Raw genomic sequence first — 14,528 nt, forward strand, 5'->3', positions numbered from 1 at the left:
GTCTCGGTAAAAATCCTGTATGCTCAAGATCTTTCTGTTTCTAACCACATCTGTTCAGGATTGAACTATGAGAGGAAAAGGTTAATATTATAGAGTTTGTTCAATGCTCTGATGTTACTGTTGTTGTATAAATTAATACTATATTAATGAAACTGAGTGCGACTAACAACTGTACACATATTGATCAATTTTGCCATTTAATGCAAACAGCGAACCCTTTTTTCTTTTGCCCCAATGTTAAAAGTTTAGAGTCATTTAAAACGTTTAAATATAAAAAATTTATTCAGCATAAGTACTCTGTGACATCGCTTTTTACAAGAAAATGATACACTAAGACATTGAAAGACATTCTTCACCTTGACCTGCTGCATCCATCAATCGTGTTTATATCACAGATTTTGATATCAGACACAGGCTTTCCTATGTGTACAACTGAAGCTTCGGATTCTTGGCTAGGAGCAATTCTTCGCCAGTTGCTAGAATCATTGACGTTATTTTCAAAAGGGCTACTCTCTATTGATATGGGAATGGTATAGTATCCCCATAGTTTAGATTTCTTGTGAAATTGAAATTGATGCCTTTAGCTGACATCTCCTGCTCTGTCCATTTTTCTCCATCGTATTTAATATTTTTTTTTTGGTAAGCTTTTTGAGTTTTATCTCAAGTTCAGTATTGGAAAAGTGTTACATTTTTTTGGGCAGCTCTTCTAGAAGTTCAAGGTGATTATTATGGTTGACCCTTTATTTTCTTTTTTTAAGTTATTTGTTGATTTTAAATGATTCTTGGATTTATTCAGGTGTAAGGTCATTAATACTTGACGTAACAAAAACACAGTGCACAGCTTTCAAAGGTATATAGAAATAGATTTGATTTTTTTTTTCATATATTAACTGAGAATAAAAGCGCGGTTTGAGAACATATAACCACAACCAGAGTCGAAGTGGAGTCAAATACTATTGTCGCAGGAACAGCCAACATTTAATTTTTTATTTGTGTCAAATTTTTCTGAAAGGTGTGCGAACAGTTTCCGAAAAAAAAGTGTATATGCAGAAGATGCCTTTTTGGGACACCGCTTGATTTATCCCTGAGAGTTTGTACCTGAATTCAATTGTGCAATGAAGTTTGCTTAGACTATATGTATACAAAAAGGAGTATTTCTCACTACTTTAACCCCACTTTACGCTTTTAACCTTCTTTGTTCCCCGTTGATTCGTATCAAATGCTGCATAATAAGATAGTAGATTGTCTCACAGATAAATATTTAAAATCCGCTATTATCCAAACTGGTCCATTGAAGCTTAAAACGCATCATTGAATCTTTTTTTATTATTGACTGTGTGATTTCTTTTTGGTGAAGAAAGAGTGGTTGACTGAAGTGCCTTTTTAAATAGAATAAGTTAAGAATAGGATGGGTATTTATTAACCTACGCTTCTTATTGCTTGCATGTCTGTGTTTATATCTTCCTCTTTTAATTTGAATACTAATGTCGGACGTATTAATAAAAAGTTAAGGATAGTAGTAATAATAATATTAGTGGCAAGTTAATAATATAATAATAAATAAAAAGGATATCATTTGTTTGCTTTCTTTTGTTGGCTTTATTATCCGGATTTTCTGTTCCTCTTTTGCGCAAATTACGTTTATGTAGTCTTGAATGTGAATCAAATATGACATCTGGTATGATAGTAATTGTGAGTAATATTAATAAATGTATAAATAAAAGTATGGTAATAGTAATACCATAAGCTAAATCACAATTATCTTTGTCCTCTTTTAATTTACGCCTCTTTTCTTCTAATACACTAAATAACTTTTCTCTTATTTCTTGTGTCTCAAGCTGCGAAAGTATAAGTATTGTGTATATGCATATAAAAATTGCGCTTACTAAATATTCTTCTTCTGCTTGGTATATTTCTAACTCAAATTGATGGTCTGTCACCTGCTTTTGATACTCTCTAAATAATTGACTGTCATCAATCATTTTACGTCTCATATCTTCCAAATCCTTCAGTCCATCCAAATACGTTATATGTGTATCTATTATCACTTATCAGTCTAATTTTTCTTATGGTACTATTGTAAACTAACCTTTACGTGCTTCTTTTAATTCTTTATCAATTGACAATAACTTTTCATTAAATAATCTACTCATTTAATTAATATTAAAAACCACAGTTTACTATCATTAGTACCTTTCTTTCTTTTCTAAAAATTCTGCATTCAGTTTCTCCATTTTAAGTGTCATTTCTTTTCGTTTTTTCGCTTTTCTGTTATTATCACCCAAATCACCTTCATACTGTGTATCAAACCAGTTGTCTGATTCGTCAAAGGTATTATAATTGTGTTTAAGTGAATAGATTGGAGATTCTTCTTTAATGTGTTTCATCAAATTTGAAGACGGTGAAGAATAATGGTGTGACATCGGTAATAACTGTGTATAACTACTACTACTACTACTGTTGGTTTTATATGTATATTCTTCAGGAGGAGGGAGAGCATGGGGTAGAGGATGACTAAAAGCGGAATTGAGTTTTGCTGGTTGCCCTTGATAAGAAGATAAGTAAGATTCCTTTTCTTCTTTATAATAAAAACTATTCATTGGTCTTGGTAATTCACTAGTTGTATTAGTTGGCGGCGGTGATGTACTATTATTGTTATTATCACTATTAGAACTTGTAGTACTACTTGAGCCAAATATAAAAGGTTTATTGGTTTCTAGCATTTTTTTTTTGAATTTAAAAGAGAAAAAAGGGAAAATAAAAGAGCGGGCGTATAAGTGGTGTATTTGTGTATGTGTATGTGTAAAACAGATTTATATTGGGTGTGGGTCGGGAATCAAGTCAATAAGCCACCCATTTTTATCGTACAGGACTATCATAAATATCGTTAAAATATGTAAATATTAAAACATGTTAACCTACGTTGCATCAATTTGTTTAATGTTGGATAAAGCCAATCTGATCTTGTTACGATAGGTTGCTTTATTTTTTTGTTGCATTGGATTTCCTTCCAAATAAACTGTCTCCAGCGTCTTAATTTTGCCCAATTCCTCTTCTACTTGTTGATAACATTCATTATCAAATTGATTATTATTCGCCCAAAACTCTTCCAAAGCAGGCAAATGAGACAAATTTTCAATCGTTGTTAAAGCATTGTTGGCAATATCAATAATAGTCAATTTGAGCTAAAAAGATATTAGTATTTTTTCTCTTTTTGGTCTCCCCCTTACATTATTCTGAAAGCCTTCAATTTTTGTAATGGCATTATGGCTAAGATAAATTTCTTCAAGTTTATCCAATTCTTCCAATCCTTCAATTTTAGTTAGTCGGTTACTTTGAATACTCAACAATCTTAAATTTTTCAATGGACTCAAGTTCTATGTACCGAATAAGCTACATTCTTTTTTTGTATTATCCCTATTTATTTACCTCTAATTTTGTAATTTTGTTTTTTCCTAACCACAATTCTGTCAAGTTAGCCAAACCATTCAAGTTTTCAATAACCTATTAATAATATAAATATTTATTTGTAAAACATTGAGAAAAACATATTATTTTACTCTGATTCTGTTTGCTCCTAATTCAATGTTCTTCAAGTTTGTAAATGTATCCAAATTTTCAATTTTTGAAATCTTGTTGCTCACAAAATAAAGATTTTTCAGTTGAGTAAGCTTGTCGAGATTTTTAATATGCTTAATCTTGTTAAAAGAAAGGTCCAAATCACTATATATACTTTGTTACAATGACTTCACTGTTTACTATGAATTTAATCTTTACGTCAGCTGAGACAAGTGATTTAATCCTCGAATGTGCGATATTTTGTTATCATACAAATCAAGTTCTTGAAGATTATTTAAGTTTTCAAGTCCATCAATGTCAATGATGAAATTTTGACGAAGATAAAGACGCTATTATATTTATTATTTATTAGTACAGAATGTATTTTCGTGTCTTACTCGTACCTCCAATTGTTTAAATCTTTCCAAGCGAAGACTGGGTAAATCACTAATTTTCATATGAATGAGGTCTATTTCCTACAAATAGCTATATGTTATAAACAGTGGCAAACAAAAACACGCTAATAATAGTTATAACAAAAAAAGCATACGTCAATATCATCAGGAACTTCGTCTAAAAGGCCTTCCTCGTTGCTTTCTTCGTGTCCTTCTTCAATTTCAGATTCCTCTGCTTCACTGTTAACAACAGTATCTTCAGGTTTATTGTCCGTTTTTAAACTCATGATTTTTTTAAAAGAAAAAAAGAGAAATAGGCGTAATTTTTTTTTTATTTGAATAAAAGCATATTTATCGGAGTTAATGTACTGTTTTACAACACAGGTTTCAAGATACGTTCAACCTCTTCCCAGTCTTCAGTAGGTACACGCTCAATAGGCTTTTGAAAGTGTTGCTCCAAATATTTCATTTGTTTCCAGCTTTCATTGTTGTATACAAAGATAATAGAGACGCCTGTTCTTCCAAATCGACCTGTTCTTCCAATACGATGTAAATAGGCTTCTGAATCAGGGTTTCCTCTTGCATCAGTTGGCATGTCATAATTGACTACCAAGGACACTTGAAGGATATCAATACCACGAGAGATAACGTTTGTTGTGATCAATACTTTGAATTCACCACGTCTGAACTCATCCATAATTCGATCTCTTTCATCAGGCAACATACCTCCGTGTAAGCAGCATGTAGCATGTCCTTGTTTTCGCATTTTATCTCCAATCTCAAAAGCAGTTTCACGGCGTCGGCAAAAGATTATACTTTGACTGACTGTAAGTAGATCATACAAATTACAAAGTACATCATATTTTTGCTTTTCATCAGCACAGTCCATATAAAATTGCTTGATAGCATCAACACTCAACTCATGATTAGCGAGTGATATTTCGTTAGCATTAGGTGCAAATTTAAAAGCAAATTTACGGACATGATCAGGAAAGGTAGCTGAGAAAAGCAAAAGCTGAGGATTATTTGTGATCATATTTTTGATACGAATACTCTGATCCCCCAATCCTTCTTGGTCCAACATATTATCTGCTTCGTCTAGTACAAAGACTCGAACATTGGTAATATCAATGTATCGACGACGAATACAATCGTGTACTGTACCAGGTGTGCCAACGATAATATGTTCGTTAAAAACTCTACGTTTGGCTTCCTTGATAAGAGAAACAGCCTTGATACTGGTAAATTTGGCCATACTAGTAGTAACATCACGAATCTGTCGAGCCAATTCTCTTGAAGGTACTAAACATATTGCTTGTGGTTTATCCAAGCTACTGTCAACTCTAGAGAGCATACAAAGCACAAAAGCTGCTGTTTTTCCTGTACCACTTTGAGATTGAGCAATCATGTTGGTTGGTCTATGGATGAATTGTGATTAATTACTTGAACTTTTTTTTTTAAAAAAAAAAATGTTTACGGGTCAGAAATAATGAGAGGCAGAGCCTTTTCTTGAACCTTCGAAGGCTTGCTGAATCCCATAGCATACAGTCCTTTAAGCAAATCCTCTCGTCTAATGAAATAAGATTAATACAAACATATTAAAGAGCTTTTTTATATTACAATCCCAAATCTTCAAAGCTTTTTACTGAATATAAAGATGAATTGGGATCCATACGCGTATCAATTGTTTTGACACGCACATCATTTGGGTTGTCAAAAAGACCAGTAATTACATTGGGGTCTATGAAATGTTCATATACAAAATCCTTCTTTTTTGTTTATTCTCAATTTTACCTAAAGGTGTTTCTGAAGCGAGACTACTTGTGAGTTGCGAGAGATTGAGTTCAACAGTTGGTACAACTATCACAATGACTTAATTACTCATATACGGTGAATATGATATATATATATATATATATAAACCTGGCTGTTCATTGCTCTGTGCATATTTTGATGCCTGTGTGCCTTGAGGATTGTTGAGTATATCAATTTGTGGTGTTTGGTTCCAATTTTGTTGTTCAGAACTGGGCTGATTCCAATGATTTTGACTAACTTGCTGCTCATTATAAGCACTTTGACCCCATTGGCTTTGATTAGCTTGAGCTTGGTTGTTAGTTTGTTGACCCCACTGGTTCTGATTAGCTTGTGGTTGACTGTAACCTTGATTATACTGAGCTTGACTGGTTTGTGGTTGTCTGTTGGCTTGCTGCCCCCATTGGCTTTGACTGGTCTGTGGTTGATCGTAGCCTTGAGCATATTGATTTTGGTTAGCTTGTTGTTGAATATTAGATTGTTGCCCCCACTGCATCTGATTAGTGTGAGGTACATTTTTAATTTGCTGACCCCATTGGCTTTGAGTGGGCTGTGATTGAGTGTTGGCTTGTGAATGCCACTTGCTCTGTTGACTTGAGGCATTTTGATCATACTGTTGTTGAGGCCATTGGTTCAACTGGTTACTTTGTTTGGTACTATTTTGATTTCTATCAACAGTGAAATTCCAATCTGCGTTTTGTGGATCTAGAATGACATTTAATATATAAGATCCTCTTTTTGACAACCTTTTTACCTTGCTCACTTGTAATTTCTTGAAGCGAAAAGCTAAATTCGGGTACTAGATTGACATTGTAAAACAGTTTAACTTCAAGCTTTATGTTTATTCAACTTACCTTGGGTCATTAATACTTGTTAAAAAAAAAGAAAATTATTCGCGTGTCAGACAAAAACAAGTTTTTTTTTTTTTTTTTCATTTTCTGTTCTTACCATATTTAGAGAGCGATTTATAGCAAGACCGCACGTCAACCACAATAACGGACTGATAAATAACACGCAAATCCAAGCACAAGCACAATACTTTAATATGAGCTATGGATGTGGTAGATCACTAGACCCACAAACTCTCCTGATGTAAGGGACTAACGTGGCTTAACAATCAATTTAATTGGTGCAAAAAGCAGCTACAATCGCCTTCCTGCCAATCGTAGACGGCTATACCATCAAGGTTATACTAAAATGGATTCACGACAGAAGCTTTTCTGTGCAAGTGTGAAATGTCTCTTGGTGTCATCATAACAAGGGTGTCATTTCAAACTACTTAAATAGATGATCAAATTCATCACAGTATTTAGGGTTTTGATCGGTCAACCAGAGATTATGGAATACTCTATAGCCTACGTAATGAATCCACCACATTTGACAGTTGAGTTGTTCTTAAAGAACTTTGTTACCTCCAGAATATGGCCGAAGGCCATTATCAAATCGGTGAAGTACTAACATGCTTTACACAGACACTACATGATATTAGATAAGAAGCTGAGCACCTTCTTTTCTAAAATGCCAATCTACAGGTGCAATTAGTCCACAGTAGTTCAACTCACATTGGTCCCCCAGAATTGAACAATGAGAATTTCACACCATAGAGAGATCCAAATATTGTGGTTTCTTTTAAAAAACCTTGGTACCAATCAGAAAGGGCTCAATATTATGTAAACGACGTTCATTTGAAACAACTTTATCAATGAGCTCAGAAACAAACAGCAGCGAGTACTTTTGATTGCCTTCCGAAAATCAAGGCCTTCATAATATTTACTTTCCTATTAGAGTGAGACTCACTATTATACAAATTCGTACCAGTCTTCACAAGCTTGAGATTAGCAATACATAAATCATTGAGATTCATTCTCCTTGCAGCAAACCACCGCGTTTCTTGAGTACAATGGCTACACAGAAGAGCTTTGACAATATCTCGTCAAAAACCGCATAAACATCAATAACGGATTTGATTCATTTGATTTCAAAAATGTTAAGGACCGTAACTATACAAGCCTTTATCCTCAGAGAGAGAAAAAAAAATGCATTCAATCACCACAGTGAATATATACATATGAACACTTACATTCATTCGTTTTCCTGTACAGTTTTCTATTGCAAGTTTCTTTTTTTTTTTTTTTAATAACTAGGATTTACTTAAACGAACTTGGGAATGCTTTGTCCTTAAAACGCGTTACAAACTAACAATCTCCCAACTTATTTCAACATGGGAAAAAGGAAATGAATACTTCACAAGATCGCTAAATGGTCCTCCAGGGCTCCGTTACATCCTTGGATACACAAAAAATTGATTATCTGCAACACTGATGAGGCAAATCGATACTATCTGTTCAACTCAATAGGTTCATATAAGCAAACAAATTCCCCTATACTGAAAGTCGCGGAATCTTTCTCTAACCTTTTAGTAACTGAAATCTGGTTTAGTATAATCCTTTTATTACCTAAAAACTGGAAGCAAACTCATACTTACTACATCAAGTCTATCTCGTTCAAGAAAAGGGCAATATGAAATGTCATTATTAATACATAGATAGCTCCTTTCATGTCTATCTAATTACTAGCGATGTTTCACATAACGTCTAATGCAATCTGCTTCTCATTATCGCCATTATCATTATGCACTGCTTATGTTTATTTTCTTCACTAAACAGGACCATAATACATAGAGAACTTTATGCTTATATAGGAATATTTACGGGAGACTACTGCTCAATCAGTAGTGGCGCTCTTATAAGAACCTGAACACAAGCCAGCAATTTCATTGTATATGACTCCAAAATACTGTATGTAATATACACAACTAGGCTCTAGAAGACAAGTATACAATCTGTTGTATCAAATGAAAGTAAGTTCTGCTTGCCAACTACATCATAAACAAAGCGAATATTCTTTATTTTATATTGCTCAAAGAACACCAATGTCTTTTATTCACGCTTAGTTAGAGCTTTAAAAAATGCCTTACAGCTCTTATGCTTATGGAATCAAAGGGAAGCCGTAAGATTGACATTATTACTGAGAGAAATACGTAGAGTATGATGAATATAGTTGCCGATATAATTTAGAATACCGTAACTCACAACACATATCGCATTTTCCTCACCAACACTGTGACTTTAGAAGTAAAGGCATTGACCCATGTTTAATGCAATCAATGTAATCTCTCATTTAATTTCATGTCAATATCCGTGAATAGAAATGCGTAATAAACTATCGCTGTATAAAATGTGAACAGGCCTCTTAAAAATTGACTTTATTAATAACAGAGAGCCTCAAAAAATTTACAAATTTCCATTTCTTTGTTTACTTTTTTTATATCAACAAGAGTAAGGTTTCTATAATAACTGAACATGAGTAAAATCTTTTAACCCTTTTTTCATTTCGTATTCTTGATCTCAGACTACCATGTTGCTGTGAAGGTTTTTTTTTCTTTCTGTTCCTTATCCAACTTACCCAGTTACGTTTGAGTGATCACTATACGTTTGCATAATTTAGCTTCTATTCATTCCTCTTGAATTCATGTATGTTAAAGCCAAATATGGATATGATCATTCGTGTTCTTTAATTAATAACATCTTTTTGTGTTCAACAATGTGAAGAATGGTATCCCAAACATATATGTCTTTGTTAACTTTATTCAGTACCAAATAAGGAAAGTTAAGTAAATCGTTTCTCTGTCGATAAAGCCCAATAAACAGCGCTGAACAATCATCAAGATGTCGCATCTTTTTAAGACCCTATTTATTGATACATAACATCAGCATCATCAAATACAGTGTTATACAAGTGAGTTAACTAGAAGAGGTTTTCTTGTTTAATAAAAAACGGGAAAATATATCAAGGTCTGAGCATATTTTTATCAGAATTCTCTATTTTCATCAAGCATCGAAGCAAAGCTTGTATGTAGTACAATAACAAGGGAGAGTAGGCGCTTTCAAGGTATTACAATTGCAAGCGAAAGTTGGCGCTTTCAAGGTCGTACAGTTAGTCAGTAAGGTCACATTATCTAGCTGAGTGGGTTGAGACAAGAAAGTGATTTGTTGTCCAAGGGCTTTTCTAAATGCATGGATCGCATCTTTTCCTGTACAACTATTGGTATGCACAAATTATGCGTTTAATAGATGCTTCTCTTCCTTTTTTATAGCTGTCAACTTAAACTAAGTATGGGAATTCTATATCGTACCAAGCGGGGGGGGTTTGCAAAATGAAGGCCAGCTTGTCCAAGCTATAGACAGTGTAGCGTTAAATCCTTTCAGCTGCTTTCTATTCTTTACAAGTTCTCTCAAATGCACGGAATGAAGCGCTGTTTTGTTTAGGATAGTTATTGTCTGTGTGAACATGTATTTTCTTTAAATGCTTTTTTAGGTTACTTATCTCTAAGTGCAAAATACAACCGTTTATATTCTGGTCTTTATCCATGTTATCTTTTGAAAATATCCTCGTGTAATCAACAAGTGGTATATTTATGTGTGAAATAAAAGGAAACTGTGTTTAAACAAAAATAGTAAATCAAATATCCTATGTCTGTCCGCATTTACCATAGGCATTTTTATTTTACTTTATTTCTGTGTGTATTTTTTTTTCTTTATTTATGGCCTTTATAAAGCACAAACTTTATTTATGACCTTTATAAAAAAATGATTATTATTTATGTGTACAAATGTCAAAGTGACACTAGCCCTTTTTTGTGCTGTGTAGCCATGTGCAAACTTTAAACAAAGGTTGTGTGTATTTTTTCATTCAAATGAATGTATTATAAGAAACACGGAATATTGCTTGAAATAGAAAAACCATGATATGCTTCACTCTTCATGTTTTGTAATTAATTTATTCTTGAAGTTTTAAATACAGTGAATGAATGTCCAAATGCTTCATGTGTCACATTATGTTCTTTTTTTGGCACTGCTAGACGCTGCCACGCCAAATGGAAAAAGAAATTCTATTTCTTTAATTAGAGTACCAATCAAAAAAAGATTTTAATAGCTTTCTCAATGTTAGTCATTGCTTTTAAAAGATATTTTCTTGTAAATAAAGTATGGTATTAGTTAATTGGATAACTGTAAGTAGTTAACATTGATTAATGAATCAGGCTATTTATTGGATAATTTTGTTTACAAATTTATAAAATCAATTGAAAAACCTATCAAAGTGTTCATTCTATATTAGCTACTAAGCTATATTTGCACTGATCATGTCATTTTGAGATAAAAAAAATGCTTTTCTTAATGAGCTGTTTACTCCTTGTATGTGATACATTTGGCACAGCGATAATAATCTTTGGGTTGTTTTTGCTAAGCTGATGAAAAACTCGGTTATAATCATATTCAAGCTAAGCAAAAAGTGTTTTCTTTGTAAAGATTATTTATGCTACACAACAACGAACTTACTTTTATTAAAGTATACCATTTATAGTCTTTGATTGGGTTATAATGTCTATTTAATAATAAATATAATCAAGATTCGTAATGATTTACCTTTTTCTTCCTCTAAACCCTTAACTATCATATAACCCCGTACCCAATCCCCGAGTGTAACGTTATTTAATACAGTTATTACGTTTGGAAATTATTCTGACAAGTTCCACGTGTAACGCCAATATTCCTTTTGCGTCGATCTCGAACCAAAAACTTAAGGTTCTTTTACATCCGTTACACCAATTTTTTTTTTTTTTTTTATAAAAAGGGTTTGTTTCTTCAAGCGATAAAAAAAAAGATTGCTATTGTTTTTCTCTCTCTATTTTTTTTTATTTTATTTTATTTTTATATATTTTTATGCTAATTTAAAATATGATTCAATTATTTAAGAGGAACAAGATGTATTCACACAATTGCAAGAATCATAATCTATTATCATCTCAAGGTGACAAACTATGCTTTTTCTGTGGCTCTACAAAACATGTATCCTCAGATTGTCCTTTGTATGCATGAATGATGACAACAATTGTATCTAATGAAGAAGAAGAACGTCATGACAACCTCTATTTTTGTTTATATCTTAATTTTATTTATGGCAACTTGACATCTAGGACCAATCTCTCTTTCTCTCTCTCTCTTGGTGTAAATCACCTAGACAACTCAAGAATCATTGTCAAACTTTACCAAAAAAAAAGAAGAAAAAATGAAGTTTTATGATTTTATGTTTTAATTTTATTTTTTTCTATGAACTTTTCAATTCAGTACATATTTTTCATGTATATTTTATCTTTTTATTTGATTAAAGAAAATTGTTTGCATATGTAAACCACTGTCTTTTTTTTTTTTTTTTACATGCCCTCAACGAATTAAAATTCAGCTGAGAAAACAAAAAATTTCTCTTTTTTTTTTTTCTTTCTTTACAAGGAGGCAAGAAAAAGAGAGAGAGAGAAAAAAAAAAGAATGGAGAATGGCGATAATAACAACTTTATAAGTTATGTAAAAAAACAAAAACCAGTGGACTTTATTGTAATTAGCAGTGATGAAGAAGACAATGACGATCAGAATGTACAACAGCAAGAACAATTGTCTTCACAATCATCACCGTCATCACCAGAAGAACAGCAATCAAAGAAAAGAAAGATAGAACATTATATAGAATCAATCAAACTTGATAATTCAGAAGAAGGAAAAACTTCTCCAAAAACATTTGATGATCTTTACAGTTTGAGCTGTGAAGATATTTTTGAAAAGCAGCGTATCTCGTTTCTAGCAACTTTGGATCAGGTTTCTAAGGCGTATTCAATAAACAGTCAACAAAGTCTTTTGACTGTAACAGCTACTCTAAATTCTGAAGATATCAAGACTGAAACAGAAACTCTAATGGTGAACAAGCCAGATTTGGAAATAATCGCGTTAGACACGGCTTGCAATTCTCCATCGAGTACAGCAAGTACTCTTGGTGAAGACAATAATCCAGAACTACCAGCCTTATATAATATACCAAACATACCCTCTGTAGAGTCGACCATGGACATACCAAATTCTATTGTAAAAACAGACAAAAAAAAACGTGGCATTCACTCACTTTTTTTTTTGTAGCGCATCAATACACTATCCCAAACACCAACAAAAAACCAGACATGTATTATACCAAATAATTTAAGTACCAAAGAATTATTAAACATGCTGGAGATCTACATGTTTTCCTTAACTAGCGAACCTACGACATTAGATCCAGCAACCACTTTGTCTTCACGTTCCATGTTTCGACGTGCGGCGCGAACACATGAAGCAAACAATAGTGAATTGCTTCAAAAAGCTTACCCTTCAGCCAAAGTTGAAACACAAAAGCCTTATACTCCTAACAAGGTTTGGTTTAATTCAACTTGGGAGGATTGGGCGCAATTAGATCCTGGAGATGTGCTACATGTACCGTTTTCAAAAGAGGAAATTCACGTATTAGAATATCACGTTAATAAACATGTGGCAAGAGGAGGTAAAAATTTGGTTGACTTTTGGATCTACGTGTCAAGTATGCTGCCAGGGAGAACACGATTGGATTGTAAATGGTTTTGGATTGATTATACAAGTGGTCTCGCTCTTGCACATACAAACCCTGTGATGATTAGACACTATAAAAGTAAGAGATATAGTATACAATGAGAGAGCGTGTATATCTTAAGTGCTGATTTTTTGACGTAATAGGAACATTAGCAAGCAAAAACCGAAACAACTTACTAAAGCAGCGGCATAGAAATGGATATATGGTCAGACATATAATGAAACAATTGCATTGGGAAAACATGACAAAAGAAAGTACAATACCAGGTGGAAGTGGAGACGCAATCACGGTTGCTGTCTTTAAGGACGACATACAAGGGTAAATAACCCAATTATCTTGCCGCAATTTTTGGAACCTTTTCTTATTTGCAATTATAGTGTTCGCGTAGCTGCTGGCTCATTATGTGATGAAAATGTACAGTACAACATGCCAGGCAATCTTCGGTTATGGGATTCTGCTTCAAAAAAAGCAAATGTTCTTTTTGGACATCAAACAGAAAGTAGTGAAACACAGCAAGCGATTTGGAGAACAGTGGCTGATGTCAAGGTTTCTCATGAAGGCGACTTGTTCTTTTCTGGATCTCATGATGGGACAACAAAAGTGTGGAGACAAAGTACAGGTCGACTTGTATCCACATTGCGTAAGTACCCGATCATTGCCTCCCTTCTCTGTTGACTAAACTACTGAAAATATAGAATATCACTGCAAACCAGTGAATCAATTGGCGGTCAGCTACTGGACACCAGGTAACGTCCTTGCCTCATGTTCCAATGATGGCACAGCCACAATCTGGAATATCGGAGTATCAGGTAAAACTGGTGAGGGGGCCATTTGTGAGTTGGATGCACCGTTCTATAAAAATCCTGCTGTTGAGTGCCTTGAGTTTGGGCACCATGCAACTCATGATCTTTTGTTTTTGGGCATATATAATAGAGATGTTGAACATACAGGATATGTAAGGGGCTTGGAAAGAGACTTAAAATAAACAGTGACTAATACATGAAATAGATACAAGCCTTTGATGCAAATACATGTCAGCCTGTAAAGCTTTTTGATTCAATGCATGGTGGTGTCTCGGCAATGACTGTTTCATCTTCAGGTAAGTTACTCACGTTATAATGCCCAAACGCAGATGAAACCTACCTTTTTTGTTTGATACCAGGTCAGTATATTGCTTCTGGTAATTACAATCGCTATGATAATTTAAGTGGTGACAAACACTTGCACCTTCATGATGTGCGATTGAATGATGTTGCAAAAATGTTTTTTACTGGA

The 14,528-nt window shown here is 33.5% G+C and overlaps 3 protein-coding genes across 3 annotated transcripts; 2 read left to right on the forward strand and 1 right to left on the reverse strand.

Annotated features, from left to right (window-relative positions):
* Nucleotides 1-2,859: 2,859 nt before the first annotated feature.
* RO3G_08707 (uncharacterized protein) lies at nucleotides 2,860-6,629 on the reverse strand (the record flags this gene model as incomplete). Its single annotated transcript, XM_067663297.1, has 15 exons — nucleotides 2,860-2,872; nucleotides 2,923-3,185; nucleotides 3,231-3,377; nucleotides 3,430-3,504; nucleotides 3,561-3,723; nucleotides 3,778-3,908; nucleotides 3,963-4,034; nucleotides 4,109-4,193; nucleotides 4,331-5,371; nucleotides 5,431-5,523; nucleotides 5,574-5,694; nucleotides 5,748-5,813; nucleotides 5,877-6,470; nucleotides 6,520-6,564; nucleotides 6,620-6,629. 15 exons carry the CDS (start codon nucleotides 6,627-6,629, stop codon nucleotides 2,860-2,862), a joined length of 2,919 nt encoding a protein of 972 aa, XP_067519398.1.
* Nucleotides 6,630-8,619: 1,990 nt separating this feature from the next.
* On the forward strand, nucleotides 8,620-8,923 carry RO3G_08708 (uncharacterized protein; the record flags this gene model as incomplete). Its single annotated transcript, XM_067663298.1, has 3 exons — nucleotides 8,620-8,625; nucleotides 8,691-8,774; nucleotides 8,843-8,923. The coding sequence occupies 3 exons, from the start codon at nucleotides 8,620-8,622 to the stop codon at nucleotides 8,921-8,923; spliced, it is 171 nt and encodes a 56-aa protein (XP_067519399.1).
* A 3,228-nt stretch (nucleotides 8,924-12,151) lies between these two features.
* Nucleotides 12,152-14,275, forward strand: RO3G_08709 (uncharacterized protein; the record flags this gene model as incomplete). The annotated part of the gene is made up of 6 exons (XM_067663299.1): nucleotides 12,152-12,739; nucleotides 12,791-13,331; nucleotides 13,397-13,571; nucleotides 13,631-13,893; nucleotides 13,949-14,062; nucleotides 14,262-14,275. 6 exons carry the CDS (start codon nucleotides 12,152-12,154, stop codon nucleotides 14,273-14,275), a joined length of 1,695 nt encoding a protein of 564 aa, XP_067519400.1.
* Between the last annotated feature and the right edge of the window lie 253 nt (nucleotides 14,276-14,528).

The sequence above is a fragment of the Rhizopus delemar genome, genomic scaffold (assembly GCF_000149305.1).
Source record: "Rhizopus delemar RA 99-880 supercont3.6 genomic scaffold, whole genome shotgun sequence".
Classification (NCBI taxonomy): Eukaryota; Fungi; Mucoromycota; class Mucoromycetes; order Mucorales; family Rhizopodaceae; genus Rhizopus; species Rhizopus delemar.